Source organism: Vanacampus margaritifer, chromosome 18 (genome assembly GCF_051991255.1).
Source record: "Vanacampus margaritifer isolate UIUO_Vmar chromosome 18, RoL_Vmar_1.0, whole genome shotgun sequence".
Lineage (NCBI taxonomy): Eukaryota > Metazoa > Chordata > Actinopteri > Syngnathiformes > Syngnathidae > Vanacampus > Vanacampus margaritifer.
The window spans coordinates 2408825-2436822 of NC_135449.1; the positions used below are offsets into that span (position 1 = coordinate 2408825).

The 27998-nt window shown below is 42.9% G+C and overlaps 2 protein-coding genes across 3 annotated transcripts; one reads left to right on the plus strand and one right to left on the minus strand.

The window, feature by feature from the left end:
* Positions 1-864: 864 nt before the first annotated feature.
* Positions 865-6816, minus strand: kcng3 (potassium voltage-gated channel, subfamily G, member 3). Its single transcript, XM_077549755.1, has 3 exons — positions 6209-6816; positions 4734-5622; positions 865-2867 (listed from the first exon to the last, which is right to left on the minus strand). Exons 2-3 carry the CDS (start codon positions 5360-5362, stop codon positions 2222-2224), a joined length of 1275 nt encoding a protein of 424 aa, XP_077405881.1. The 5' UTR covers positions 5363-5622; positions 6209-6816; the 3' UTR covers positions 865-2221.
* Positions 6817-7885: 1069 nt separating this feature from the next.
* On the plus strand, positions 7886-27994 carry mta3 (metastasis associated 1 family, member 3). 2 transcript variants are annotated; one of them, XM_077550553.1, is made up of 19 exons: positions 7886-8153; positions 9817-9884; positions 11571-11664; positions 13240-13366; positions 13494-13557; positions 14214-14331; positions 14423-14528; positions 14627-14726; positions 15187-15375; positions 15928-16002; positions 16823-16881; positions 17031-17149; positions 18093-18250; positions 20034-20253; positions 20967-21059; positions 21143-21307; positions 22008-22039; positions 23316-23434; positions 26213-27994. In XM_077550553.1, exons 1-19 carry the CDS (start codon positions 8126-8128, stop codon positions 26385-26387), a joined length of 2109 nt encoding a protein of 702 aa, XP_077406679.1. In that variant the 5' UTR covers positions 7886-8125; the 3' UTR covers positions 26388-27994. The 2 variants fall into 2 exon arrangements, with proteins under 2 accessions (XP_077406679.1, XP_077406680.1); XM_077550554.1 differs by having other exon boundaries at positions 14426-14528.
* Positions 27995-27998: the final 4 nt, after the last annotated feature.

A 27998-nucleotide genomic window follows, 5' to 3' on the forward strand; every position in this document is an offset into this window, starting at 1 on the left:
ATGTGATATACGGAAGCTAAATAGGTCTTGCAATTTGCTTTCTTTAAAAGATTAATAGTTTTTTTTTAACAACTCGTGGGCAGTATTTTATTTTGAAATTTCTTGGTCAGAACCATCAAAAAGCCCAAAACGGGTCACAGTACCGCCTAAGGGTGTTAATATTTTCAAAATAAAAGTAGGTCGCCAAAAGACTTGAGTAAATCAAGCTATTGTGTCTGAGTCTGACAAACTGGATTTATATGTGCAATTAAGTCACCGAGTTGCCTTAATGTAACTGCAACAAATATATATATTTTTAAACTATTACCAATTAAATAAACACATTTTGATTTACAGCTTCTATTTATCCACTTTATTCCATCTCTTAATACCCCCACACAAATACAGAAAATACCAGTACAAAAAAAAGCAATATAATAGCACGCAAATGGGCCACATACATCATCTGGAGCAGTTCAGAATTAATATTTATCTACTAACATAACAAAAACATGAGCGCAGAGATACCACTTATTAAATGCATTAAAATGCAAAGACTGTTTTCATACTCAAAGTTAGGTGTAGCAAGTTTTGCTATGACCAACCAATCAGAGTAACCAAAAAATGCTCATGTGTATTATATTGACATGGCAACACACAGAGGCTGAAATTTAATTGGATGAAAAGTCTAACATCCACATGTGGTGGAAACGCCCAAAAGAAATTCTACAGAATGAAGAGAACTGAAGGTAATAAATTATTAGAATTTAGCTTGTAAATCGAGGTCCGTGCCTTTTGTGGCAAAATGATAGCGGCATTGATTTGTTTCCTTCTAATTTCAGCTCTCAAAGGTACAATTTGCAATAAATGGAGTATACAGCAAGATTCTCAGCATTTGCTTTTATTTTTACAAAACCACTCAATACATCACAAATGGCGAAAAAAGTGTTTGTCACCAGGCTAATAACTGCTCCGTCAATACCAAAATACAATAATGATTATACTCTTCAGTCACATTTATGCTACTTGAAAAGCACAAGACAGAGACGAAAAGAATATCGACGTGGGAAGAGATGAAAAATTGACACTTAAATACAAAGAGATGAACTCCAGCCTGATCTTTGATCGATGACGACAGGATGCAGGCGGGAGACTGCGTTGTGCGTGTGAGGTGTCGGATTGTTTTGTTTGGCTACATATGATGCTCTTCATTAAGCAGCCGGCGTGATTCATGGAACGTCACAACCTTTGTTGGCGTGCATGTGATGTCATTTTACCCCCGCTTGTGTTGCAATGATGGTGTGTGTGTGGCCTATTTGTGCACAAACACATGTTTGTGTGTGCGCATGGCCTCCCTCCCGTCCTCGCCTCCATACATGCTAAATGCATCTAGGTCAGACATCACTCTTGTGCACAGCCCATGACAAAGTGAATGGCTGATGGCCACAACACACACACACATGCACATATTGTAGCCATGGCAACGCAGTGTAAACAACCATCCGCAGGGACAACTAGATTGGTCTGGTCTTAAATAAATAATGATTTGTGTGCTTCTGAGGGGGCGCGCTCGTGCTATAGGAGGCAATTTGAAAACAGACTTTCATGAGAATTAATTTTTTTCGTCCCGGTTATTTCAACTGGAATCCAACTGTTTACTGCCACAGACGTCTATATCCGTCAAGTATGTTTTTCCAACGTCAGGTTTGTAAATCATTGTAATGGCGAACAGATGCCCGTGGATGGCGCTATTGCATCACTTTGAATTTACTTGTAATTACTTTGGAATTTAATATTTGTGAAGTTTTTTAAATCATGTCCTTTACATTTAAGAATAATTAATGTTTGTCAATTTCAGTCCGTTTTCTCCTCAGAATGTTCCTGCTTGAAGGACTCGGACACACAAAGACCTTCAGGTACCAGCAAAGTCCAACATTTTCTTGACTTTGACATCTTGAAAGGCATTGAGGATACCCAGCCCTACAATCTATTAATATTCTCTGGGTCTTGAAAGATCTGTCAAAATGGCTGGCCATGCCGCAAATTTTGTGTATTATTTCTAGTGGTTCTTTTGATTTCTATTGTGCAAAGGGTGGTCACCGTCAATAAGTAGAAAAAGGAGCAAGCCATTAATTACAGGACGCGTAAATTGTTTGTAAACGCAAATCTGCTTTTGAGGAACTGAGCATGCCGTGAACTTTCATTCACGTGATTTCTATTGCGCAAGGCGTCCAGAAAATGTTCACTGCAGCATTTCCGCCGAGAGGCTGCGAGCGTACCTGGCCGAGCGCAGTCTGAGTTCGTGGTAGCACTGCACAAAACTGTGGTAGATGAACGTGATGGGCAGCGCCAGGAGGACGATGCCGCTCACCACGCACATGCCCCCGAGCACCCGCCCCCCGATGGTGATGGGGTACATGTCCCCGTAGCCCACCGTGGTCATGGAGATGATGACCCACCAGGCGGCGGCGGGGATGCTGGCGTAGTCCTGGTTGCGCACGCCCAAATCCAAGCCGTGCTCCAGCAGCTGTGCCAGGGCGCTGTAGATCGCCATGGCGACGCAGACAAACACCATCAGCATCACCATCTCCCGGTAGCAGCGGCGCAGTGTCAGGCCCAGCGTCTGCAAACCCAGGAAGTGGCGGGCCAGCTTCATGAGCCAGAAAACTCGCATCATGCGCAGCACGCGCAGGAACACGCCGGCAACCCCCAGCCCGGCGGCCGGCATCCCCGCCCGGGCCATCGCCATGTTGACGTAGTAAGGCGTGATGGCCACCACGTCGATGATGTTGAGCGGCCGCCGAAGGAAGTCCCACTTGTTCCGCGCCACCAGGAAGCGCAGGATGCACTCCGCCGTGAACCAGCCGATGCACACGGCCTCCACTATCCTGTAAACAGGAAATGACAGACACATTATCCTCGACGACGTTGAGACAATCAGTCTGCCGGCTAATTATGGGATAGCAGGAAGTGGACCGACGTCCCGCCGAGATGAAGGACGTGAAAATTGCCGGGATTTGAACCCAGCGGGAGTCAAGGAGGTATGGAAAGGGGGGGGGGGGGGTGACACGTTCCCTGCTGCGCAATTACTCCATTGATTAGAAAGTAACGTTGTGGTAAAGTCAATTACAAGTGAATTACGCCCAGCGCAAGCACACAGGCAAACACAATTAGGCCAAAACGGCATTACAGAGTCACACAAAAAAATGCATCCACCACCAGCATGTACAAAGTACAGGGTGATGTGTTATCGCATGATTAAAGTCCCTGCAAAGGGAATTCCAAATTGGTTTGCAGCATGCAGCTATCAAGCTATGCCTACACCCCAAAAATGTATCCCTGCAGATATTTTGCTGACATAGCAGCTTTAGAGTGCCTCGTTGTCAGCCATGAGTACACGCGCCTTACAGAGAGAAAGACGGAAGAGAGAGGAGGGGATTTCTTTTTTTCCCCAAGTCTGACTTGACAACCGGCGTATGGACTTCGGGCTGGCGAGGCTGCTTTAGAGTGCCTCGTTGTCGCGGTATGGTAAAGCCACAACGATCCGGTGGACATGTAGGTAGCTATCAAGCTATGCCTACACAACAAAAATGCATCCACCCTGCGGATAGTCTGCTGGCGTGGCAGCGCTAGAGTGCCTCGTTGTCAGCCATGAGTGTGCGTGCCTTACAGAGAAAAAGATGGAAGAGAGAGGAAGGGATTTTTTTTTCCTTGAGTCTGACTTGACAACCAGTGTGTGGACCGAGACTTTGAGCTAGCGAGAGAGTGCCTCGTTGTTGCGGTGTGTAAAAGGCGCAACGACCCGGTGGATATATTTTTGCGGCACAAACATTTTTATGTAGGAAAAAGTTTGGACATCCGAACTGGAGTCCAAATGAGAGCGAATGCCTTCTGTGTATTTGAGCTCGTGTAGTTTATTGATTGAAGTCACATTGCCTTATCAGTCTTTGTTTATATTCAGGGTTAATATTTACCAAACTTTATGACATTAAGGCAAGGCAAATACACTTCCATGTTATGATGAAGGCGCCAACACGAGGCTAGTCGAGTCTAGTGAATAAGGTCATCAAATTCCCCGGTCAGTGTTTGTACAAGTTACGAGCCCTGGAATCCTCCCAAAAAGCGACTTGTTGAAACCCAAATGGATGACTTTTTGTTCAATGTAGGGCATGGGGCCTTCAGCCTTTTTTGACTGTCAAGAGGGACACTGGCTCCCTCTAGTGGTTCATAAGAGAATCACTGCCTGTATACTGTTCAGTTGTATTTAACTTTCATGTACATTTAACTTTTTAAAACTGTTATCACTATTTTTAATTACCGGTATTTGGTACGTAAAAAACATTTATAAGCATCTGAATGAATCATTATTTATTTTTTTTATTTTTTATCTTCATTGCAGTGTTAATTTTGAAATTATTTCACAGTGGCGTACAATAATATTAAGAAGCTTTAAGAATAAAACCTCAGTATGATAAACATTTAGAAGAGCACTTGGAGCTACTTAAACTTGCTCATTATTTACCTGTTGCCATTGTAGAATAATGTACTAGATTTTTTTTTTTTTAAGTAAATTTGTGACAAACATGAGACGATAAGATCCCTTTCTGTGCCAATTTTGTTTAAATGTATGCATTTGGCAAACACTGACCTCAGCTACACGTTTTCTCATCTATTGATAGAAATTGAGGTCTGCTTTTTTTTTTCTCTAGAAAAAACGTTTTTTTTTTTTTTTAAATTGAGGTCTGCTAAATCACCTGTGCTCCTCCACGGTGTTCCTCTTCGCGGTGTCCCAATCGGGCAGTGTACTGGCGCACAGCATGACCATGGACACGATGACGAAGACGACAGAGACGCTGGCCAGCAGCTGCGCCCCGAGCGACGAGTTGGGCTCCTCGAACGCCCTGCGCGCCCGCTCCAGCCACTTGGCTCGCCGGGTGAGCTCCATCACCGCCACCGGTTCTCCCACCGGACTCTGGCTCTCCTCCCTTGCGTCCTCCTGCTGGGATAGCCCGACCTCAGAGAGCCCGACCTCGGACAGCCGCTCGTCCAGGCGCTTCTGGCAGCAGGAGTCCAAGTGCGCGCTCTCCAGCCCCCAGTAGAGCATCTCGGTGTAGAAGGACAGCTCGCACACGCCGGGGACGAAGCGCAGCTTCCCGGAGCGCACGTAGAGCATGATGAAGACGAACGCCTGCGAGTGGCGGTCGAAGAAAAACTCGTTGCGCTCGCGGTCGTAGTCGTCGCACAGCTCCAGTACTTCCTTCTCGGTGGCGCACGCGTGGAGGCGGCTGACGCGCCTCAAGGGGAAATCCCGGATCACGTCGCGGGTGAAGGCGTAGCGGGTCCCCCCGACGTTCAGCACGCAGATGCTCTTCCCGAACTTCATGGCTCCCTCCGTCCTTCAGAGACTCCTGGCTGCTTCCATGGCGGAAGCTGGGACACCTGGCGGCCGGGCGAGCCTCCCCTCCCGTGTTGATGCTGCCGCCCTGCCCCCCGGGGCGTGGTTGGTTGGGATCCAAGTGGAGTTGAAGTGAAGTCGGTGGATCGGTGTTGTTGCTCCCTGCTGTTGTGCCCTCCTCTCGCGCAGCCCAGGAGAGGACTCCCTCTCTCGCTCCCCACCCAGGCGGGAGAGAGCCAATCCCGTCACTGAAAAAGTCGTGAGTGCGTGAATGCCTGCGCGCCTTGAGATACGAGCTTCATTGTTTCTCTGATCACGTTCATAAAAAAACGTGTTTGTATCTCAAATCATCTTAACCCATCAAAATGAATGGAAAAGCTGTTAATCTGTTCCAGCATCCTCAGTCAAAAACAAAAAGAACAACAAAAAATGTTGTGTCTGTTTTTTTTTGGGGGGGGGGGGGGGGCTCAATGCAGTGGACATTGTGCTATACTCCTTGTCTTCCCAGAGGCAATATAATACAGACATATGATGTCAACTTTAGTCGACAGCACGTGGTAAAATGGCCGCCCCCTGAGATGGATAAAACAGCTGGATTTTGCTGCCCAACTCATATTCCACTAATGCAATATCAACCATAATACCGTATTTAAACTATAGTGGGGCTGCATAGAACATATTATTGTAAAAAAAAAAAAAAAGAAAAAAAAAGGAGACTTCCCCTTATCAAATCTTTTGTGCCTCCCTTCTCACAGGCACTGGCCACCTAAATGGCATGAATATGCTGCCTGTTACATATGTCAACACAAAGTAAAACATTTCAAAGTGTCAAACCTGTGAAGCCTCCGTGCCAAATGCTAACTTCAAAGGGATAAGTAACCGCCTTTCCTATGTATATGCAGGCTGTTTCACTCCAGATGAAGACATGAAAGCTTTAAATGACTGGTTGGAATGTCACACATCTAGCTGGCCTTTTGTCCAACTTTTCCTTCTAAGTGGTGTCAGTAAGGCACATCATTCTTTGCAGAGGATAAAGAAAATATGCCGTATGTCTCTGGTGGTTGTGTCCCCTGTGGGTAGTCAATGTCATTGTTGCCAGGTGTAGCTGGTAAACAATCTTTCACAATGTAACTTGCGCTCTTCCTGGGTCTGTGATGATTTGATCACATTTTAAATGTTCAAATCTGACACTCTCTTTGATGTCAAAGTTCATTCCAATAAATCAGATTCTCCACACAAACGTCCGTCTGCTGCTTCTTCTCCAAGCAGCTGATCCTTATCTCAGCGAAGATGCGAGACATTTTCAGACATGGGTGGTTGATGTTTGCAGATTGATAACATCAGAAACCGGGTGCAGTCATCTAACACCGTGACAACTAAGTCAATGCATATGAACATGCAATATCAGTTCCAAAATAAGCACAAAAAGAAAATTAAGTGGTTCCGCTTGCCATGAAAGCAAATAGAAGATTTGAGATTTGAGCTCTGTTTCTTTTTTCTGGCGCTTTGGTTTGGCTTGCCTTGATGTTCAGGACTACAGTATGTGTCCGTTGTGCAAATATGTCCATTGTGTCCTGAATCTATTCTTTTCAAACAGCTAGTTTCTTTTGAAGCTCAATTCTATATGACATCGCCTTGAAAAAGTAAAGTACATTTCAGAGTCTGTACCTTTATTTTATCATTATATTATATTTTATTTTATTTTATCACATAAAATGGATGGAAAAGCAATCCATTCTTAAAAATACATTTACTTCCAGTATAGTAAGTACATCTAATATCAGGAAATGATTTTTGATTCTTACATATAGCAAACGTCAGATATTTTAAGACTATAACAGTCTGTAAAGTGACTTTTCCTTCTAATAGAAAAAAAACTTCTAACAAAGCTATTTTCAGTTAAGCGTACTTTAACCCAAACCCAATGATTCTGAAAGTGCGATACTAGCGACCACTAGTGGTACACAGGCTCCCTATGGTGGTATTCCAAATAATAGCTACTTATACAGTTCAGTTATATTTAACCTTTTAGCACAATAAATTAGCATTTAATTTTTAAGAACAGTTTGTTTTATAACTTTTGTTCATAGGTACAATTGTAACCTTTATGTGCAATAAATTTTATCCAGATTTTATCCATTAGTACAGTTCATTCTTAAATTCCTATATTTAAACGATGGTAATGTTCAAACTATGCAAAATAGTGGCTTACAGTACGATTGAATATATTTTCTCAGATTTTTGTTTTCTTTTTAATGAACACAGGTTTATTACACTACTGGATTTTAATGTTGGTCATGATGGTGGTATTTGTAAAGCCAAAAAAAAGAAAAAAAAGGTGGCAATTGGTGTAAAAAGGTTATTTACACCAATATCGCTTTTTTTTTTTTTAAACAAGACTACCCACCAATGGGTTCAATCTAAAACGACAGTTGTAAATAATCCTACTATTACCTGCTGTGCTTGCGTGCGCGTTACGCTTGTTAGTGCGCGTGCGCCTTCAACGTCATCATATATTTTTTTTTCAGGTTGCGACTGTATTGTGAGGGCTACTGTGTGAACACCAGGCAGGGGGGGTTCCATTGACAAACAACAAATCAAAACAAAAAAACAACACACACGCAAAATAATCTTGCCCCCCTGATCGGGTGCGCACAGCCGAAATCTCTTTTTCTATAAATATAGTTTTTATCAATTTATTCTGATGTTTTCCTAGTGGATGTTTTACGCTAACACTCCGGGAGGGCAGAAATGGCGGCCAACATGTACCGGGTCGGAGGTATGTACGTCAATGTGGATCTTTTCTGGTATCCAAACTGTGCAAGGACGTGTATTTAAGTCAATGTTTCTCTTTTGAGCCGAGCGGGGCCATCCGAGCGCCGACACCCGGCTACGCTCGCGTCAACGGCCGGTTGTGAGCTTTTGCCCACCCCGTAGTAGACGTGATGCGGGCAGGAAGAGAATTCTAAATATTTGGGCTCCAAAATGGGTCAGGCCTCTCGTTGGCCACCGCTAGCCGCCAGCTAGCTTAGCATACAATGTAAACATTTTTGTGTGTGCACATTTGATGGTGCTCGTTTGATGGTTGGAAACGTTAAAACGTGGTGGCGCTGACTCCCTGAATGTGTGCTAAATATGATTTCGGAGCTAGTAGCAGTACGCGTGTGAGAGGCTGCCTTTGTATTTGCCTCCGTTGGCACGCAGCCATTTAGTGCCGAGTCCTTATTTAGCTAACGTTAGCACCTTAAGACGTCGCTATTCTTTTTTTTTTTTGACACCGTTCCTGAGTGAACAACGTGGGACACCGGCGTCGTGGTCTGCTCCACCGCCTCGCCGTGTAGCCTCACACATCCTCGCCCGGCATCCCGACCGCCGGTGCAATTAATTCGGCCAAATTGGCTTAGCGTCCTCGGCTAATCGTTAGCATGCCCACCGGAATTCTTCATCAAGCGATTGTCTCGCTTCATGGCGTCAGGCCTTGAGGAACACCTTTGCTCACGCACAAGCACGTCGCCATTCAACCATTTATCCCACATCCAGCAAACTAGTACTCAAACAATTCAGTGCACTTAGAATGTCTTAATAGTAAAGTATGACATTTTATGCATACTTGAAGGATAGCTGACATGTTCCAAGTGACAAGTGAAGCCTTCTTTCGGCCACATCACCCTTTAACAAGAGACATCTGCCTCAATTGGTTTTATATTTTGGGTTACATTAAGGTTTCAATTGAAGTGAGTCAAAACTGCACACGTTGACATCTGCTTGCTACTACAGTAGTATTACTAATGAAGCGTTTGATTTTAATTATTGTAGTCCCTCCCACACAGTTGTCAAAAACTGCAGTTTTGCATCATTAGTAGCATTATGCCATGTCGTGTTTTCCACAATACTAGTGCTGCTTTTGGCCTACCAGTTTACAACTAAACCTTACGAGTAAACTGCTGTGATGCACAAGTAAAACTACTTGGCCCAATGGAAAGCAACAGTACATCCATAAATGTCAGATATGGAATAAACTTTGCAGCAAAGCAGAATAATAATTAAAAAAAAAAGAAAAGAAAAAAGTCTGATAAAGAGCTCCTTTGCTGCTATATTTTTTCCTCACTAGTCTGAATTGGTGCGTTTTTCAGAAGCGGTTCAGAAAATGGATGGATAGTTGTAGTTCCACAGAAAAATTTGCATGTCTTAGTAGTTGCAAATGTTGTTAAATGGCAAATCACAAGGACACTAGCTATGTCAACAATTTCTAATCTGCGGTTGTCATTTTGCTTTTTGGATGTTTTGTTTAATTTACACAAAGGCAAGTCAATTAGTTTGAGTCTCCGTCTTTTTTTTTTACGAATTAGGCCAAACACAGGTTTGATTACATTAAGATAGAAGCATTGCGGAAAGGATTAGATTTCCTCATTTAATGCAGTTTTTTTGTTCTACCCTTGCAGATTACGTCTTTTTCGAGAACTCCTCCAGTAACCCTTACCTCATCCGGCGAATAGAAGAGCTCAACAAGGTATTTAAGTGTTTAACTCCTTTTTTTTTTAAATTTTTTTTTTTATTCATGTGTGTTCATCTGTGCCTGAGGGAGAATTTTCAGGATTCCTTCCAATTGACACCCCGCGTTAGCATTTTGCGAGCTAAACGGGTCAGCTGTAGCATCGAGCACCGGTGATGGAACTTCAAAAGACAGAGGTGGTGATGTAATGACGGAGCAGCGCTGTGGCATGCATCAAATATCGACTTTGTGATGTTGAGGGTGGAAAATAAAGAGACTTGGATTGGTCTTAATGGATGTTATGATGAGCGTGCTGTCATTTTGGTTGGAAGAAGAATGGCTGGGGGAGTGTTGCGTTCTAACCATGGATTTGGTTTCAGATGCTCATCGTTTTTCAGTGGTCTTTTTCTGTGTTTGCGTGACAACAACCTTGTGGAAAGTAGGGAATGCACCGATAACACTTTGGAGTGAGTAGTTGCCGATGCAGTGTGCCGATACTCGATCATGCCATTCGATATGTTTCGGGGTTGAGATGAAAATGTTTTATTTTTACCAGTGTCACTACTGACACTTTAACATCCAACTGCATGTTAAATCAACCCAACTAATAGATAACATATTTGTATAATTTATGTATTATTGTTTATTTCTGAATTTGATACTGTTGTGGTTATTTCTTTGCAGTTTGGGTGTCTGTGCATCCAAGTATGTCTTCTGTCAGTGTAAACAAAAGCATATTGAATATGTGGTTCATATGTGTTTATAATGTGTTGAAATGGAAATTGGTCCAAATTGGAATTGGACCCTACAACCTGCAGCGTAACTAGCTTTTCTCATTTTGGAATCATTGAATTTATGTTCCGTGTGGAATTGCAGTTTTAGATTTACAGTGCCGATTTATTTCTGTTGTTTGGCTAAATGTACACATCGCCACTGAGTGATCGGCGTATTTTGATGATGCCATCTTGGGTTTATCCCATCTGTCTGTCTGTCTGGCAGACATCAAATGGATCCGATTTTTGGCCTGATTGCCATCTGAGGGTATGTGATTCAATGTGATCTCCCCCTAATTCTGCCGTGACGCATTTCCGGACGTGCCTTTTGCAATGTAGCATAGCAACGTCATGTCTATTGTGCTAAATAGAGTCAATCACATGGAAACTTTTTGTAGTCCCTTCTGTTTTTGGCTCCAAATAAATAAATAAATAAAAAAGCTTGGAAGTTGAATTTAAGGAACAGTTTTAGCCCATGTTCTTTCATTTTATTAGTTACAATTAGTACCCTGCCGAAGGCATTTAGGTTGTAATAAAGTCCTTAATCAAATACTAGAACCACCTTCGTACTTTTTAGGTACCACGCCAAAAATGGGCTCCCAAAAAAATGACACGCCACAGGACAGTTACATCGGCGCAGTTTACGCGAACTTTCATAAGCCGTCATCCATTTTGTTTCATTAATGGAAGCACAGCTCTTCAATGCCGACGGCCTAATTACACAGCCAGACAATCAATCAATCAGTCGTGGTGAAATGGCCGCCATTACCGCTCTCGGTCAACTTGTCATCGCCGCTTTGATGTGGACACAAAAGGCGAGCGGTTCTCTGGGGAAATTAAGAGGCTTGTCGTATGACGGTTGTGTTGAGGGGGGGAGCTTGTCACCTTTTTTTTTTTTTTAACCCCACCCATCCTGTTGTTTCCTCTTCAGACAGCTAGCGGCAACGTGGAGGCCAAGGTGGTGTGCTTCTACAGGAGGAGGGACATTTCGCACAGCCTCATTCAGTTGGCAGACAAACATGCAAGTAAGTGGAACGACACCGACAGCCCTCACGCCTCCACCCGTCTAATTATTGGTTCATTTTTTGATGACTTGATTAGCCACTAAATGAAGTGCACAATCAAACAAACGGCTCACTTTTGAGTGACAACCTTGGAATCCGTTCTCAATCTGATGGAGTGCAGTTCCACACAGTGGAAGCCTGCTTTTGTTGCCACTTTCAAAAAGCAAAATGTCCCCCCCCCGTCTTGCCGTTTTGGTGACAGCGATGACGACTGCACACGAGCACGGTTCTGACTAAACACGACTCGCTCCCATCTCGGGTGATTTATGTAAAAGTCAGCGGTGACATGACATCAATTGCGCCTGTCATAATGGCGGCGCTCACCCATTCAAAACATAAGTGTCTCTCTTTCTCTTTTTTTTTTATTTTTTTTTTTACATGAATTCACAGTACACGACTCGAGGGAGCTAATGCAAGCTTTTGTACACGCAGAAAGGCAGGAGTGACGCTGCACATGCAAACGGGCTTTTCCCCTCTTTTGCGCTGTTGCGGGCGTCGTCGCTAATGGGTTTTTAAAACCACCAGATGCCACCCTGCTGCTCCTCCCATGAATCCACTCACTTCGCTCCAGGGTTGATGTCACACACTGAGCAAAATGTTGTTTTTCCATAAAGGCATCTCTGATCCAGCAGGATCCCGTGAAATACTGTGGCACGCTAACTTTTGCTTTTACCCAGAAACCACCAAAGGCGCGTTGTTAGCGCGGCAGGCTTCACTTCCACTCAGTGATGCAACGTCCCATAGTCAGATAAGTAGAAAACGCCAACATCAACACTGTCCCACATTGCAGCAATTGCATCCAACCCAAAAGATGACCTTGGGTTCTTCCATTTTGTGTCGGCGACATTTATTTTTTTTTAACAGATGTGGGAAAATGTCAGCTTTTACAGCCATTTTCAAAATGGCTTTTGATACTCCCAACAAAGGCGAAAAATTGACCAACAACCTAGTAAACCAATCAAGACGCCATGTCTGCGTCGGCACGTGTAAATTGCCTTTATATGTTAAAATAGGAAAGCGACGGCGGAAAAAAAGAGGCATAAAATGTCAGCTTTTAGTGTCAATTTGAAATGGATTTTGGATACAAGATGGAACATTGCTGTGTCGGCTTGGTTCACGCATTCCGTGTGTCTGCCATTCTTCAGAATAGCAACAGAAAAAAAAGGTGAAAACGGCTGTTTAAAAATGGGCTTCTTGTACCACCACCAAAGGCGGAAAATTGCCGGGTCAACTTTGCTCCCCCTCTCTGTGTCAGTTTTGTTTATACCCAAGATTAATATTTAAAACAAGATGGGAAAACGCCTGCTTTTATAGTCGGTGCAAAATGTTCTGTTTTGACAAGAGCTACTCGGCGAGATCGTCCACCAAGATTGCTGGCAACTTGAGTAGATGATTGAGAAGTCGCCATGGCAACATCATCAGACCTTCCTATGGCAAAATTGCGAAGCCGTCGTTTTGAAAACGATTCCCATCTTGTTGCCCCCAAGTCTTGTGTTGTTGGTCTCCATTCACCTTCTTGTGTTTGTGCCTCCGCAGAGGAGCTGGAGGAGGAGAAGGAGACCCCCACGGAGACGGACATCACAGACAAACAGAAGCACCAGCTTCGCCACAGAGAACTCTTCCTCTCGCGGCAGTACGAGAGCTTACCCGCCACGCACATCAGGTACGCGCACGTGCGGCCAATCACGTACCCTTGAATAACCCGTCCCCCCCGCTTGCTAACATAGCGGACATGAACAGTCTAGGGCTCACTTCCTGTTTCTAACGCTCCACCTTGTCTTTCTCTTTAGGGGGAAGTGCAGCGTGGCGTTATTGAATGAGACCGAAGCGGTTCTTTCGTACCTCGACAAGGAGGTGTGTCAACTTTGCAACGCTGTGGTAGAACTTTCTAGTTGTGCGGTTGCTACTAGATGGAGCGCTAAATGTGTTTGAAGTCTTCTTTGTGTTCCTATGTGTAATTTGGTTCATCATTCTGCCACCTAGTGGACAGCTAAAGTTGGCCCGTATTTCTAGAACAATTATTCAAGTAAAAGGATAATGAAAATGAATGCAACATATAAATTCACCTAAAATTCCAAGGCTATCAGGGCCCACATGGTAAGTATTTCAAGGGGGAAAAGTGGCATTAAAACAGGCCAAAATCCAGATGTCAGGGTCTAAAGCAGGGGAATAGGAAATTTGCGTTCTAGGTGTAGTTTAAATAAATGCAAGAGGTAGATGCCTGTTTTTTTCCGTGGATAGGAACCTTTGGGTCACGGAACCGTCATCCAATCAGAAATCAGCATTGTAGATCCCATCCCAAAGTCAAACTATACAGGGCCTATCAAAAGAATTGGCCCCTCTAGTAGTCTTCTTCCACCTACCTAGAATTTACCAGGTAAATCACCAAACTAAATTTGGCGTTCAAAACACACCATGCTCCTCCTAAAGTTCTGTGCTAGTATCGGGACATGTGGAGTTGGACTTAAATGCTGCAAAAGCATCCAAACACGTCTTCCACCGCCCAACAGGATACCTTCTTCTACTCGCTGGTGTACGACCCCACACAGAAGACCCTGCTGGCCGACAAAGGCGAGATCCGAGTGGGGCCGCGCTTCCAGGCCGACGTGCCGGAAATGCTCCTGGAGGGTCAGCGCAGTAAATCTCTTGCCTTGTCTTCAAGGGACACAAAGTATTACAATCATGGTTTGAAATGAGAAAATGTTTACTGCGTGTTCAGCAGATCAAACCGACGACAGGGACCAGGCCAAGCTGGAGGAGAAACTCTGGGACCCGGAGTGTCCGCTGACCAACAAACAGATCGACCAGTTTCTGGTGGTGGCCCGGTAAGATGTGACATCGGTGCCACAGTATTTTAAATAGAAAATGACATTTCTATGGATTTGTACTGGAATATCAAGTTGCTCTATTTTGCTGTTTGCAGGGCAGTCGGCACCTTTGCCCGGGCGCTAGACTGCAGCAGTTCGGTCCGACAGCCAAGTTTACACATGAGCGCGGCGGCGGCGTCACGTGACATCACACTGGTGAGTTCCGCAGGACGTAACCTGGAATTGCTACGTTGCTATGGTTCCGTTTGGGTTACATTTCCCACTTAGGTTAGTAAACGTGGTTTCATTAAGGTTACCAAATATGGTTCCACTTTGGTTTTTCCAAAACTGGTTCCAGTTAGGTTAGCGATTCTACTTGCATTACCAAATATGGTTTCACTTTGGGAACCAACTATGGTTCCATTTCATTAGGTTACCAAATATGGTTCCACTTTGGTTTTTCCAAAACTGGTTCCAGTTACCAAATATGGTTTCACTTTGGTAACCAACTATGGTTCCATTTCATTAAGGTTACCAAATATGGTTCTGTTTTGTTTTTTCCATTTAGGTTACCAGTTCTACGTTCTCACTTTGGTAACCAAATATGGTTCCACAGAAAATAACGCCCCAATGCTACCTCACCCTTTCTAAAACGCTGCTCTTACGTTCCGCGCAGTTCCACGCGATGGACACACTGCACGCGCACAACTACGACCTGTCGAGCGCGCTGAGCGTGCTGGTGCCGGCGGGCGGCCCCGTGCTCTGCCGGGACGAGATGGAGGAGTGGAGCGCCTCAGAAGCGGCCATGTTTGAGGAGGCTCTGGAGAAGTACGGCAAGGACTTCAACGACATCCGACAAGACTTCGTAAGTGGCCGAAGATGTTCCGCTGCGGCGTCTTTAATTGCCGTACAAGTGGATCAGGGATTGAGACGGATGTGCTCAAGTAGGCGTTTTAAGTGACGGTGTGTGAAGACAAGTGCACTTGGTCGTCAAAAGATAGACAACCCCTGTGACATTTTCTTCTGAGCCCATTTGGAATTTAGCTGTATAACAGTGCCGGGCGGTGTTTTACGAACCCAACGTTTTTATCAAATGTAGCCTCCATTCACAAGCCTAAATCTGGTGGCTGCTTGATTAATTTGTCTTGCTTGTACACCATTTTGTGTTTACACTGTAGTGTGTTGACACCAGGTGTTCATGAATATGTGTCCAACGTGCCCCCCCCCCCAAACTCTACTGGTCCAGAAGCCTGTAGCTTACAGCCCTCTGTGGTCACGACGACGCCACTGATGAATATACATGAAGGGACAACCCAGATGGCGAGAACATGAGAGATTAATATCATTCATTTGCTCCCTGTCTCGTCTCCCACACTCTGTCCCCCCCCCCCTTTTCTTTCTTGTTCCTCATCTCAAGCTCCCCTGGAAGTCTCTGACCAGCATCATAGAGTACTACTACATGTGGAAGACCACAGACAGATACGTGCAACAGGTGAGACATGGCCCCAAGTCTTTTGGAAGTCTGCTTTGGCTCCAAATATCGTAATGTTTTTGTTATAAGAATATTGTTTGACTTGAGTTGCCAAAAATGGTTCCACTTAGATTAGCATTTTTCCTTTGGTTGAAGAAAAACTGAGGTTTAGGTTAACAAATATGGTTGAAAATACGGTTCCATTTAGGTTGACTGTTTTGCTTAAGGTTCCAAATTTGGTTCTGATTAGATTTACATTTGGAATTTTTTTAAGTCACTGTTTCAGTTTAGGTTACCGAATATGTTTTTCTTTAAATGACCTAATATGCTTCCTCTTACTTTGCCCAAAAATGGGCATGTTAAGATTACTATTTCCACTTAAGTGGCCAAATATGGTTCCACTGTTGTACTGTTTAGGTTACTCTTTCTGCTTGGGTTACCATATATAGTTCTGCCTAAGTTACAAAATGGTTCCTCTTAAGTTCCTTAATATGGTTTCATTTAAGTTAGCAAAATATGGTTTTGCTTCAGTTACTGTATAGAATTTGGTTAAAGAATATTTTTCTGTTTCATTTGTTAAATATGGTTTTGATTTGGATTCGATTTCACTTAAAATATGTTTCTATTTAAGTTAGCAAAAATGGTTAAGATTAGCTTCAAGCTTAGCTTGCAAACAAGCCAAAGCCCCTCTATCTTGCGTTTGTTGTTCTGCCTCTGCTGTAATTAAAAACATACATCAACCTCTGAAATCCCAAAACATTAATTGTGATCGCACACGTTGTTGCTTCATCATCGCTGTTACCGCATTCACTCATTATTTCATGTGTGTGCGCGTTTGCAGAAGAGGCTGAAGGCGGCCGAGGCCGAGAGCAAGCTGAAGCAAGTTTATATTCCCACATAGTAAGTCGCCCCTTGCCCGCAACGGCGACGGGATCATTAGCGTTCCCATCGTCACCGCCAGACGGAAACATTCATGCATAATTGAACGCTTTTGATTGAATGCACGGCCGAATCCTAAATCCTTTCCCACCACCTCTTTTTCCTCACAGTAATAAGCCCAACCCCAACCAGATCTCGCTGACCAACGGCAAGATGGCGACCGTGAACGGCGCGGGGCCCGGAGCCTTCCACGCGGCTGGCGGGGGCCGGGCCTGCGAGAGCTGCTACAGTAAGTTTGTGTGAAATGGAATCCGATGACGAGTGAAGATCTGAAATATGGTTTGTGGACAAAGTATTAGGACACAAGCCATGTCACTGGATGGTGTACTTGCAAGTAGGGCCCGGCCGATTATTGCCCTTCAAACATCGCCCAAAACAATCGGCCAATTAGGCCAAATGGCCGATTATTTCCCCCTGAAATCGATATCATCGAAAAAAACCGAAATTTCCGACACTGAAAGTACCCTGAATGCACCATTTTGCCTGCGTAGCATTAGCAACTAGCAAGTGTGTTGCGTATGTTATTCTGTTGTCCCTAAGCGCTCCCCAGATGGAGTTAATTGTAAAACTAAAGACACGATGATAAAAATTACATCCACTGTATAAATACAGTGTATTGTGTTAAATGTATTAAATACAAAACATGCTTCGTTTTTTAAAACATCGCTAGCCTAGCGCTAATGCTAAAAGCAAAGGGATCCCATTCAAATGCTAATAGGAAGTTAACGTCACATAATTTTATGCATTTTATATATATATTTTTAAATAATCAGCATTTTTTTCTGCCAAAAATCGGAATCGGCATCGGCCTCAAAAAATGCATATCGGTCAGGCCCTGCTTGCAAGCAACACCAGTCAGTCATGACATACACGTACCAAAATATGATCACAAATTTGAAAGCGTACAATTGTCCGAAATGTCTTCATCCCTTAATTTGATTAGTTGGCTTCTGTCAACACATTTTTTCCACACTAAGTGCAGCAGAAAATGAAGCGAGAATGAAAATCTACACGCGTATTGATTTGTCATTATTACAATGGAGTTCCTCCAGCTTGCGGTCGTCGCTCAGCGAGATCAATCACGAGGTCCTTCGGAGACGTTGCCTGCCGATCAATAAATGTCTTCTGGCTGTGCTAACCGAGCCCTAACGCGCTCTCATGCGTTCCCGCAGCCATGCAGTCGGCCCAGTGGTACTCGTGGGGGCCCCCCAACATGCAGTGCCGCCTGTGCGTGTCCTGCTGGATGTACTGGAAGAAGTACGGCGGCCTGAAGATGCCCAGCCGAGCCGAGGCGCCCGAGGAGAGGACGTCCCCCAGCCCGGCCGCCAACGTGAGTCCTCGCGGCCGCCGCCGCCGCTCCTCACTTTGTCAGCGCGTACGCTAGAGGACATGTTTGTGCATGTTGAAGCTACAGTATGGCATTTATTGTGGCAGGCGCCAGCATTCATTATTCAGTGGGCTGCAAAGCTCTCACATGTTCAATGTTCATACATTTAGCACAGCACATTTTTTAAAGAGGGAAAGCGCTAGAAATGCAAACTCAAGATAATTGGCAATGAAGTATTTGCTGTCAGAAGAAGATGCGACCTCCAATGGGCTTCTCCTGCTTAGGTTAGCAAATTGGTTCCTTAATATGGTTCAATTAAAGTTACCATTTACGTTACCAATTATGGTTCCTTTTAGGTTTGCTTAATAGGCTTCCATTTAGGTAGTCAAAATAAGGTTCCGCTTAGGTGTTACCAAATGTGGTTCCTTTTTGGTTTCTTAATATCGGTCAGTAAAAGTTACCAATTCCATTTATGTTACTAATTCCTCTTAGGTTTTTTCTAATTCCTCTTTGACTGCCAAAAACGTTAAATAACGTTTAGTAAAATCCTATGGAGGAGTGCCAAAGACGTTAAAAGACGTTTGTTTCAAAACAGAGGTGAAACTAACCATTTTCTATTGTTGATTACTGAAAAACGGAATAAGGTAGAAACAAACTTTTTTTTCTGATGAAAGATGAGAGTCCAATCTTTCATTTGGTAGTATGTGTGTTTCCATAGTCCAAACACATAATTTTCTATGGACCTTGAAAGATCAGTCAAAAGATCAGTCAAAATGCTTAAATCGGCTGGCACCCACGGCATCCCTTTTCTGAAAACGTCTGGCAGTCAAAGAGTTGCTACCATAATTGGTAACCTAAATGCAATTGGTAACTTTTACTGAACCATATGAAAAAAACAAAAAGGAACCACATTTGGTAAACCTGAATGGAAATGGTAACTTTAATTGAACCATATTATGAAACCAAAATGGAACCAATTTGGTAATCTAAGCGGAACCATATTTTGATGACCTAAAAAGGAACCATATTAAGCAAACCTAAGAGGAATTAGTAACATAAATGGAATTGGTAACTTTTACTGACCGATATTAAGAAACCAAAAAGGAACCACATTTGGTAACACCTAAGCGGAACCTTATTTTGACTACCTAAATGGAAGCCTATTAAGCAAACCTAAAAGGAACCATAATTGGTAACGTAAATGGTAACTTTATTTGAACCATATTTTGAAACCAAAATGGAACCAATTTGGTAATCTAAGCGGAACCATATTTTGATGACCTAAAAAGGAACCATATTAAGCAATGCTTCCATTTAGGTAATCACAATAGGTTTCTGCTTAAGTTACCAAATATGGTTCCGCTTAAGTTACCAGTTTTGCTTAGGTTGCCATATATGGTTCTGTTAAGTTACATAACTTAGTTCTGCATAGCTTACTAGTTCATATTAGGTTACCAAAATGTGATTAGTTTGCACTTGGGTTACTGAATATGGTTCCACTTCAATTTTTAAATATTGGTCAGTTTAGATTGTAAAAGTAATTAGGTTAGCAAATGTGATTCTGTTTGAGTTGCCAAATACGGTTAAACTTAAATGACCAAATACAGTTCCTGTTTTACCAAATATGGTTTTGTTTCGGTTACCAAATGTGATTCTGCTGAGGTTGCCTGTTTCATTTAGGGTACCAAATACGGTTTCGCTTTAGGATGCCTTAATCCTTATTGCCCTAATCCTAATTCAAGCTAAAAGTCTTTGTCGTTGCCGTTTGCCCCTCCCCCATCCGCAGGAGCCGCGGTCGCGGAGTCACGCCCCGCGCCAGTCCAACCACATTCCCATGCGCAACAGCGGCAGCCCCAAGTCGTCCATGAAGACCAAGCAGGCCTTCCTGCTGCAGGCCACCCGCCTCACCAAGCTGGCGCGCCACATGTGCCGCGACGTCATCAGGCTGCGCCGCGCCGCCCGCCGCCCCTTTGTCCCCATTAACTGCGGCGCCATAAAGGCAGAGTGTAAGAGCGCCTTCACTTCCTCCTAACGTGGACACAACACACATTCTCACCCCCTCTCGTCCCCCTCTTCACCATCAGCACCCCTCCGTCTGTCTCTTCCTGTTTTTATTGTTGTTATCATTTTTGGGCTTGTTTTTGTATTCTCCCGTTCCCTTTTTTTCTCCCCCCCCCTCATTTCCAATAAAGACGGCCTGTCCTCATCACGCCTGAGTTTCATCATCTTTTCTTTTTGGCGTCACTAGGAAGAGCTGCACCCCCCCCCCAGATGTTTAGTTTTTATACAAAGAAAAGTTATTGTTGCCACTGGAGCAGAACGTCCCCCCATCCAACCTCCCTCCCTCCCTCCCTCCCCGCTCGGGCCATGACATCATCACTCCATTCCCGCCAATCAATCAATGGACTCTCGTCACCCCCTCCATCGCCATCTACCTCCTCCTCTTCGGTGTCGCGGACGTCCAAATAAAGTTCTACATTGAAAGCATCTCCTCCGAGTCCTTGTGTGCTTTCGTGTGTCACGTGTGTGTTACTTGTCCATCGACTGATTGATTGATCGCCACAAAGACACAACCCCCCTCTCCCACTCCGCCGCATGGATCGTTGCGCCATCACCACGCCCTCATGTCTGTGTCGAGTGTAAGTGACATCATCATCACCCATTTTGTTTTGACTTTGAAGCATCCACTGATATGTAAATGGTGTGTGTGTGTGCGTAGATGTCTCAAGGGTGTCTGAAGGTCACGGGACCCGCCTCCCCAAAATCCGAGCGGCGCAGCGGAGCACTCTTACCAGCGTGGTGCAGTTTCTCGGTAAGTCCGGCCCACTTTGATGGATTGATTGTCTCGTTGCCGTGGCGACCCAACAGTTGACGCCACTTTGCTTGTCGTTGCAGAGTCCCGTCCGGCATCGCAGGCGCCGCGTTCGCACCGCACGGCCGGCCTGCAGACGCCGCCGCCGCGCCGCCTGTTGTCCTCCCTGCCGCACGGACCCCACGGCATGCTGGGAAAGCGCAGCTTTCACCACCATAGCAGAGGAGCTGAGCAGGACAGGCGCCCGGGTAATTTGGATTTGTTTGAATTAGGGGTGTCCAAAATGAGTGCATTCATTTTGAGTTAATTTAAAGTTCCTTTAACGCCACTTTATTTTTTTAACGCGCGATTAAAGACCGCCCCTTACTTGGAAAACCTGTACTGGGAGGAATTCCAGTCGCAACACAGCAGAAACGTCCACGTCAAAATTTAGCAATCATAAATGTAGTAATAATGCATATATTTGTAGAGACTGAGGTCAAGTTGTATTTTACAATTTTAAAAATGTGCAGAATTTCACAAGGTTACTTCATGTTAAAGATTAGATTAGAAAAATGCACTGAACTGTTACCAATGTCTTGCAAATGCAATTATGCCATCTAGTGGCAGAAAAAATTCCAACACAAATCAATATAACACTCGTTTTTTACAGTACATTTTTTAAATCTTAACTCAATTTTATGAATTATTACGACATGAATGTATCGTTGAGACGAAGAAAAGATGCAGCCATATTTTTTTCCACTTCTATGTTAACAAGAGGATGAAAACTTTGAAAAAATATTTTAATTTAGAACATATAACATTTGTCATTAATTGTGTTAATTGAGTTAACTATTAAAGTCATGCAATTAATTACGATTACAATTTTAATCGCCTCACACCCTTAGTTTGAAATGATACAAAAGTGCGCCATACAGGTCTGTCACTGCTATTTTTGTGTTGCAGAGAACCCTGGAACCACAGGTGGCGCCTTACTGGTGAGTGAGCAAGCACGTCCTGTTGTCAAATAAAACTTTATTGAGACCAGACATATGGCATTGATGGAGGTTAACCAATTTCAGGTTACTAAATTTGTTTCTCGTTAAGTTTCCAAATATGGTTCTGTTCATGTTACCAGATATGGTTCCTTTTTTTTTTTTTTTTTTTTAACTGTATATATATGTTACTGAATGTTTTAGGTACTGCCTAATATGCCTATGTTATTAAATATCATTCTACTCTGGTGACTAATTGTGTTTAGCAAATAAACAAGAACTCTTTGATACCATATGGTTCTGCCCAGGTTGCTGTATGTGTTTAGTCCAGAAGTGGCAAATCCAGGTCCAGAAAGTAAAAACCCTGCCACAGTTTGACTTTGGGCTCAAGTGCTAGTTAGCTAGCTCCTGACAGAGGAATAAAATAATTTTGTCCTCTTTGCGTGTTCCAAAAATGAAGATAGATTTAATGTAAGAAAAATACACCTTTGCAAAAATGAGATCTCTGGACAGATAACAGCCTCTAATTCATCACTTAAACAGGTGGGATTCAGAGCGTCAAATGTAGTTCTTCCGCCTGTACAATGGTTTCTTATAGTTAAAAAGACCACCTCTCTTTCATTTGTAGACAAAACATACTCTCTGGGTATTTTTCCATGAGCTATGGCGAAAACAGAGTCAGGTGTGGGTGTTCAAAACAGATTCTGTTCTCAAGGACCAAATTCGCATTTGTGTTTTCGCACAAAACGCTGAGAAGGAACTTTTTTAGACTAAATAGTATGTCCCAGTTTAAGGTCAGATTATACCGAGATCAACACCATCTGCTCCGCACAGGACACAAAACATTTCGACAAGGTTAATACTGAATAATTAAAATGTTAATAATGTGTAACAATGGTTAATATATGAAATGAAGTATAAAAAATGTTACAATATCTATCACTCCCTAGCTAGCTCCCATGGTGCTTGTTTACCTGCTAGGGAGCTAGCTAGCTAGCACTGGGCGCTAAAGCCAAACTGTGGCAGGGTTTTTACTTTCTGGACTTGGATTTGCCAACTCTGGTGGTTACCAAATATGGTTCCACTTATGTAATGGTTCCTCTTAGCTGAGGTTCCAAATTGTGGGTACCGGTTTGTCATATACTGCCCAATATGGTTCCAATGAGCTGTGGTTGCCAAATATAGTCCTGGGTAGATTGACAGGTATGGCTACCTGATTATTATCATTATGGCAATTCTATTTCTAATCAGTAATCGTAATAATTGATGTTATTTACAGCACAACGGCCGCAGCAGCAGCGGCGGAAGCACCCGCGGAGGCGTAATGATCCGAAAGCGTCGCCCCAACTGGATCGACGCCCCTGATGACAGCTTCTTCCTCGTCACCCGGGAGACCAGGTAAGCTAAAGGTGACCCAACCCCCTCCCGCCGTCGACTCCCCCCCGTCACGTACATCCCACACACGTGTAGCATTAAAATCCCGTGCCAGAGTTTCGCTTGGAACCTCATTTAAATGATTGAATTGAAATGACAAACGTGGCTGGGGGACATGTGGGTACAAAAAAAAAAATTGGCTAATAAAAATCCGAAGCAGCAGCAATGTTCTCCTGCTCAAGGGAAGAAGACACGACAAATTCAAGCCGTTACAAACCATTGGAATGAGAAATACTTCGTGCAAACTAAATGTCTCAGGGTGCTCACTATCATTCGGTGAAGTCTTAGCAGCTTGTGACTGAAAGGCCCCAGGTTCGATTTTCCTTGTATGGTCATGGTTTTGGTGCCCCTGAGCAAGGCATTTAAAGCTGATGTACCAAAAAGCATCAGTTTAAGGTGCTTAAGTTACCAAATGTGGTTCCGCTTAGGTACCAATTGTCCTTCCGTTTTGGCTACCACCGAAGGTGCTGCTTGTTATCAAAAGGTTCAGCTGACCCTAATATGGTTCTCAAGATTATTCTACTTAGCATGTCAAATATGGTTCCACTTAGGTTGCCAATTGCCAAATTTGGTTCCACTTTGGTTCCCATGGTTCCACCTCTGTTGCAAAATTTGGTTCCACCTTCTGTTGTGAAATATAGTTCCACCTAAGTGGCCAAATAGCCTTATTTGACCAAATAAGGTTCCTTTTTGTTACCAAATGTGGTTCCCCTGAGGTTGCCAAATTGGCTCCATTTATATTACAACAAATATGCTTTCTTTTGGTTCAGCAAATACAGCATGGTTCCGCCTACCAAATAGATTTCCTCTTAGGGTGACCAAATGTGGTTCCATTTAGGCTACTGAAATAATTCCGCATTCCTGTTAGTGGTTCTGTTTTGTTACCAAATTAGTTCCTTAACTATGTTAGCAAATATAGTCCCACTTAAGTTAACAAACACGGTTCCTCTTGGGTTACCAAATATGGTTTCTTGCTGGAAGTGATGTTTTTGGACACAAATAGGACTCCCCTCCGTTGCATGTTGCGTGCCGGAGAAAGATGTTCTTCCATTTAGACGGTGTCTAATTGAGCCACGGTACCGGGCCCTCACGGCCGCCTCAAAGAGCGTCGCCGCCGTTAAATTTAGCGCAGGCTAACTGGGTGCAGATGGGCCGGCGAGGAGCCACGCGTCACAGGGTCCTGAGTGGAAATGTCGTTAGCAAATTAGCGGGTGCTGCTGGGCTCGCATGGATCCCGACCACTTTGTGCGTGTGCGGTGTGTGCTGGGCAAACACACACACACACACACACACACACACACACACACGGGCGTGTATAATGCTGCTTATGAGGAAGTAATACATGTTAATGGTTGTGATGGGAGAAAAAGGCCGCCTCTCGCTAACGACACCGACGTCTTTGGTTTTCTCTCCATCTTTTTCTCCCTCTCTCTCAATCTCTCTCAGTGTGGTGAGCAACGCCGTGAGGCACAGCCGAGAGAGATGGGAGTGAGGGTGAGAGAGAGAGAGAGAGAGAGAGAGAGCACGGGTGAGGGGGACAAAGAGGTGGAAGAAAAGAAAAAAAAGTAAAAATTGGCGCTTTTTTTTTTTAAAGCAAGTTACTGATAAAAAATAGAAATTTTACTTTACATTGACAGTAAATGTGGTTACTTCTTAAATGACCACATAGAGTATATTATTATACCAAATTTGCCACTTATGTGGTTAGTTAATTGTCTACCTAAGTGGAACCATATTTGGTACGGAACCAATTTTTGTTTCCTAAGTAGAGTTTTTTTTGGTCACCTAAGCGGAACAATAATTGGTTACTTGGCAGAACAATAGGGCCGGACCAATAGGGATTTTTTAAAAGTAAAATTCCAATAACTGATTAATCGGCTGATTGAATACAAATATATAATGAATAAATTAACTTATTTATTTGTTTTACTTTACAATGGAGAGAAAAATCGTTCAATTTTATGTTGATTTTTTTTTGGGGTGGGGGGGATGTTTGAATTAGGGCTGGGTATCGATTCTAATTTCCTCAATCGATTTGATTTTGATTCACAAGAGTTCAGTTCGATTTCAAATTTTTTTTCTCCCCCAATTCGATTCGCTTGGATTCAATCCGATATCGATTAATTAGGGCACATCATTTATTCTTAAATGTCAAGGACATGATTAAAAACTTCACAAAAACTGAATTTTGCAGAGGCAGTAACACAAACATTGACTTGAAGGCTGACATGAAAATATTTTCATAATCTAATTCAATCATTGTAAATATGAATTAAAAAGATTCTGAATTGTTTTAAAGTGCAATAAGTCGTCGGGTCTTCCATAAATGTAAGAAAAATACTTTTACATTCATTTGAACAGTAAATGTCAAGAAAACAGTAAGATTAAAAAAAAAATCGGCCTTTAATATTCAATTTTCTTAATAATTTATGGGAAAAAGAGATCTATAAAATAATCGATTTATGGCTATATGTATCGATATCAAGCTTGAAAAGGAAAATCGATTCGATATTGATTATTTTATTTTTATTTTTTAAACCCAGCCCTAATTTGAATGTCATCCTTGTTTAATGTGTACATATGTAAAATTAATAATAACAAATTTGTCCTATTTTTGCCTATTTTGCAGCATACAAAACACCCTGAATCAAACTTAAGACTAGAAACACATTTATTATGCGATGTGAAATAATCTGAGCTGTCAGCGTTGACTGTCGCGTGTGCGTGCTGCGCCCCCTGCAGGAGGGCGAGGCGGCTGCTGTCGCGCTCGCAGCTTCGGCACGCGTGCCGGCAGCCCTGCGAGCAGATCACCCTACGGAGGGCCTCTCAGGCGCCCCCGCCGCAGGGGTTGGTCCTGGGGCCCCCGCACCCGCACCCCAGCTTGAGGATGCGAGGCCCCATCGTCATCCACGACTGAAGCGCCGTCTCCCTTCTTCTTCTCGCCTAACATCGGACCCGTTTGGTCCTCGACAGCCGTGAGCCGCCATGCCATGCAAACACGCCTGACACTTTTTTGTTTTTTTTTCATCTTTAAACTCGGAGCCACAGCACAGCAGGGTTCGGGAACCTACGGCATGGGGGCTTACATAGAGTCCCCCAGAGCAATTAATGTGGTCCGCCATTCTAAAAAAAACAAATAATGAAGTAATGTACAATTGTCAGAACGACAATTCGAATTCAATTGCATTCAAATTTAACATTGCAAAGCTTCATCTGGACTACAGTACTAATTTGTCCGCCATCTTGTGGCATCTATAGCAAATTACAAAAAAAACGTTTAGTAATTACTGGCAGGTTTTTGCAACATTTTATTGTATATAAATTGCTTAAAGTTCATTGGAAAATATATAAAAAAAAAAAAGAAGGTATTTGAATACAAAAAATAATTTTAATAAATAAAAAAAAGGCCCATATTATGGCAAATAATGCATAAAATTGACAGCAAAATGTTTTAAAATGTCATGAAATCCAAAATCATTAAAAGTATAATAAATAAAAAAAAAAAAAAAGGAAATATATCACATTTGCTTGAAATCAAATGAAAAATACTCATAGCACCAATTTATTTGAATACCAAATAGTTAATACGAATAATTAGATTAGAAAATTGTGTCCCTTTTAAAAGCTGAAAGGGATCCCCAATGAATTTGCAATTTCTATCATTCAATATTGCAATTGGAAAATATTAATTCCATTTTAGTATATCAATGTGTGTGTGTGTGTGTGCATTGTCATGGTAATGACACGGCGAATAAACCAACTGTAATTATTATTATTATTATTTTTTAACAAATGGAAGTAAGAATGTTTTGTGTTGATTGTGATGACTTGTGATGTCAGTTTGTACAAATTTTTTCGTTTTAGGGGGTTTAAAATAGTTTTGACTTGATTTTGAATCCATTGGATTAAAAATAAATACAATTTCCCTTTAAATTCAGATAAAAATCCCATCATCTGTATTTAAATATGTAACATAAAATGACCAGCGGCATCATTAGCGTTAGCCAACATAGAAGAAGGCAAGTGTCCGACGCGAAGTAGAAAAAAAAAAAAAGCACTTTCAAATAACAAATTCACATCATTTTTGTTTCAGTTATTTATTTATTTTTGAATCACGAAATTTGGGAGCAATGCGCCAATAAACATAAATGCCACAAACTTGGCACACCTTTCTTTGGTCAGTTTCCATTTTTCCATTTTAAATAGCAAGCATTTCGTGTTGTCATTATAAAGGTTCCTGAATGATATTTTGAAAGGCCAATTTTGACCCCCACCCTTGTCGCTTTTTGACATCTTTAAGGCTTTGCCTCCGAAACGCAACGCGGGCCTCGGCCAGCAACTTTTATTATTCATGATCTTGTTTAGAAAATAAATTTTAAAAAAAAATCAGGCATGACTTTCAGGTGACCGTGAGGGTCCTGTGATTTCTTCATTGAGAATGTTTGTGTTTTCTCGTACGTAAGTCACGTGTTGAATTCTGAATATGCTGATGATGGTCATAATAAAACAAACTGCTTCATCTTCTCTT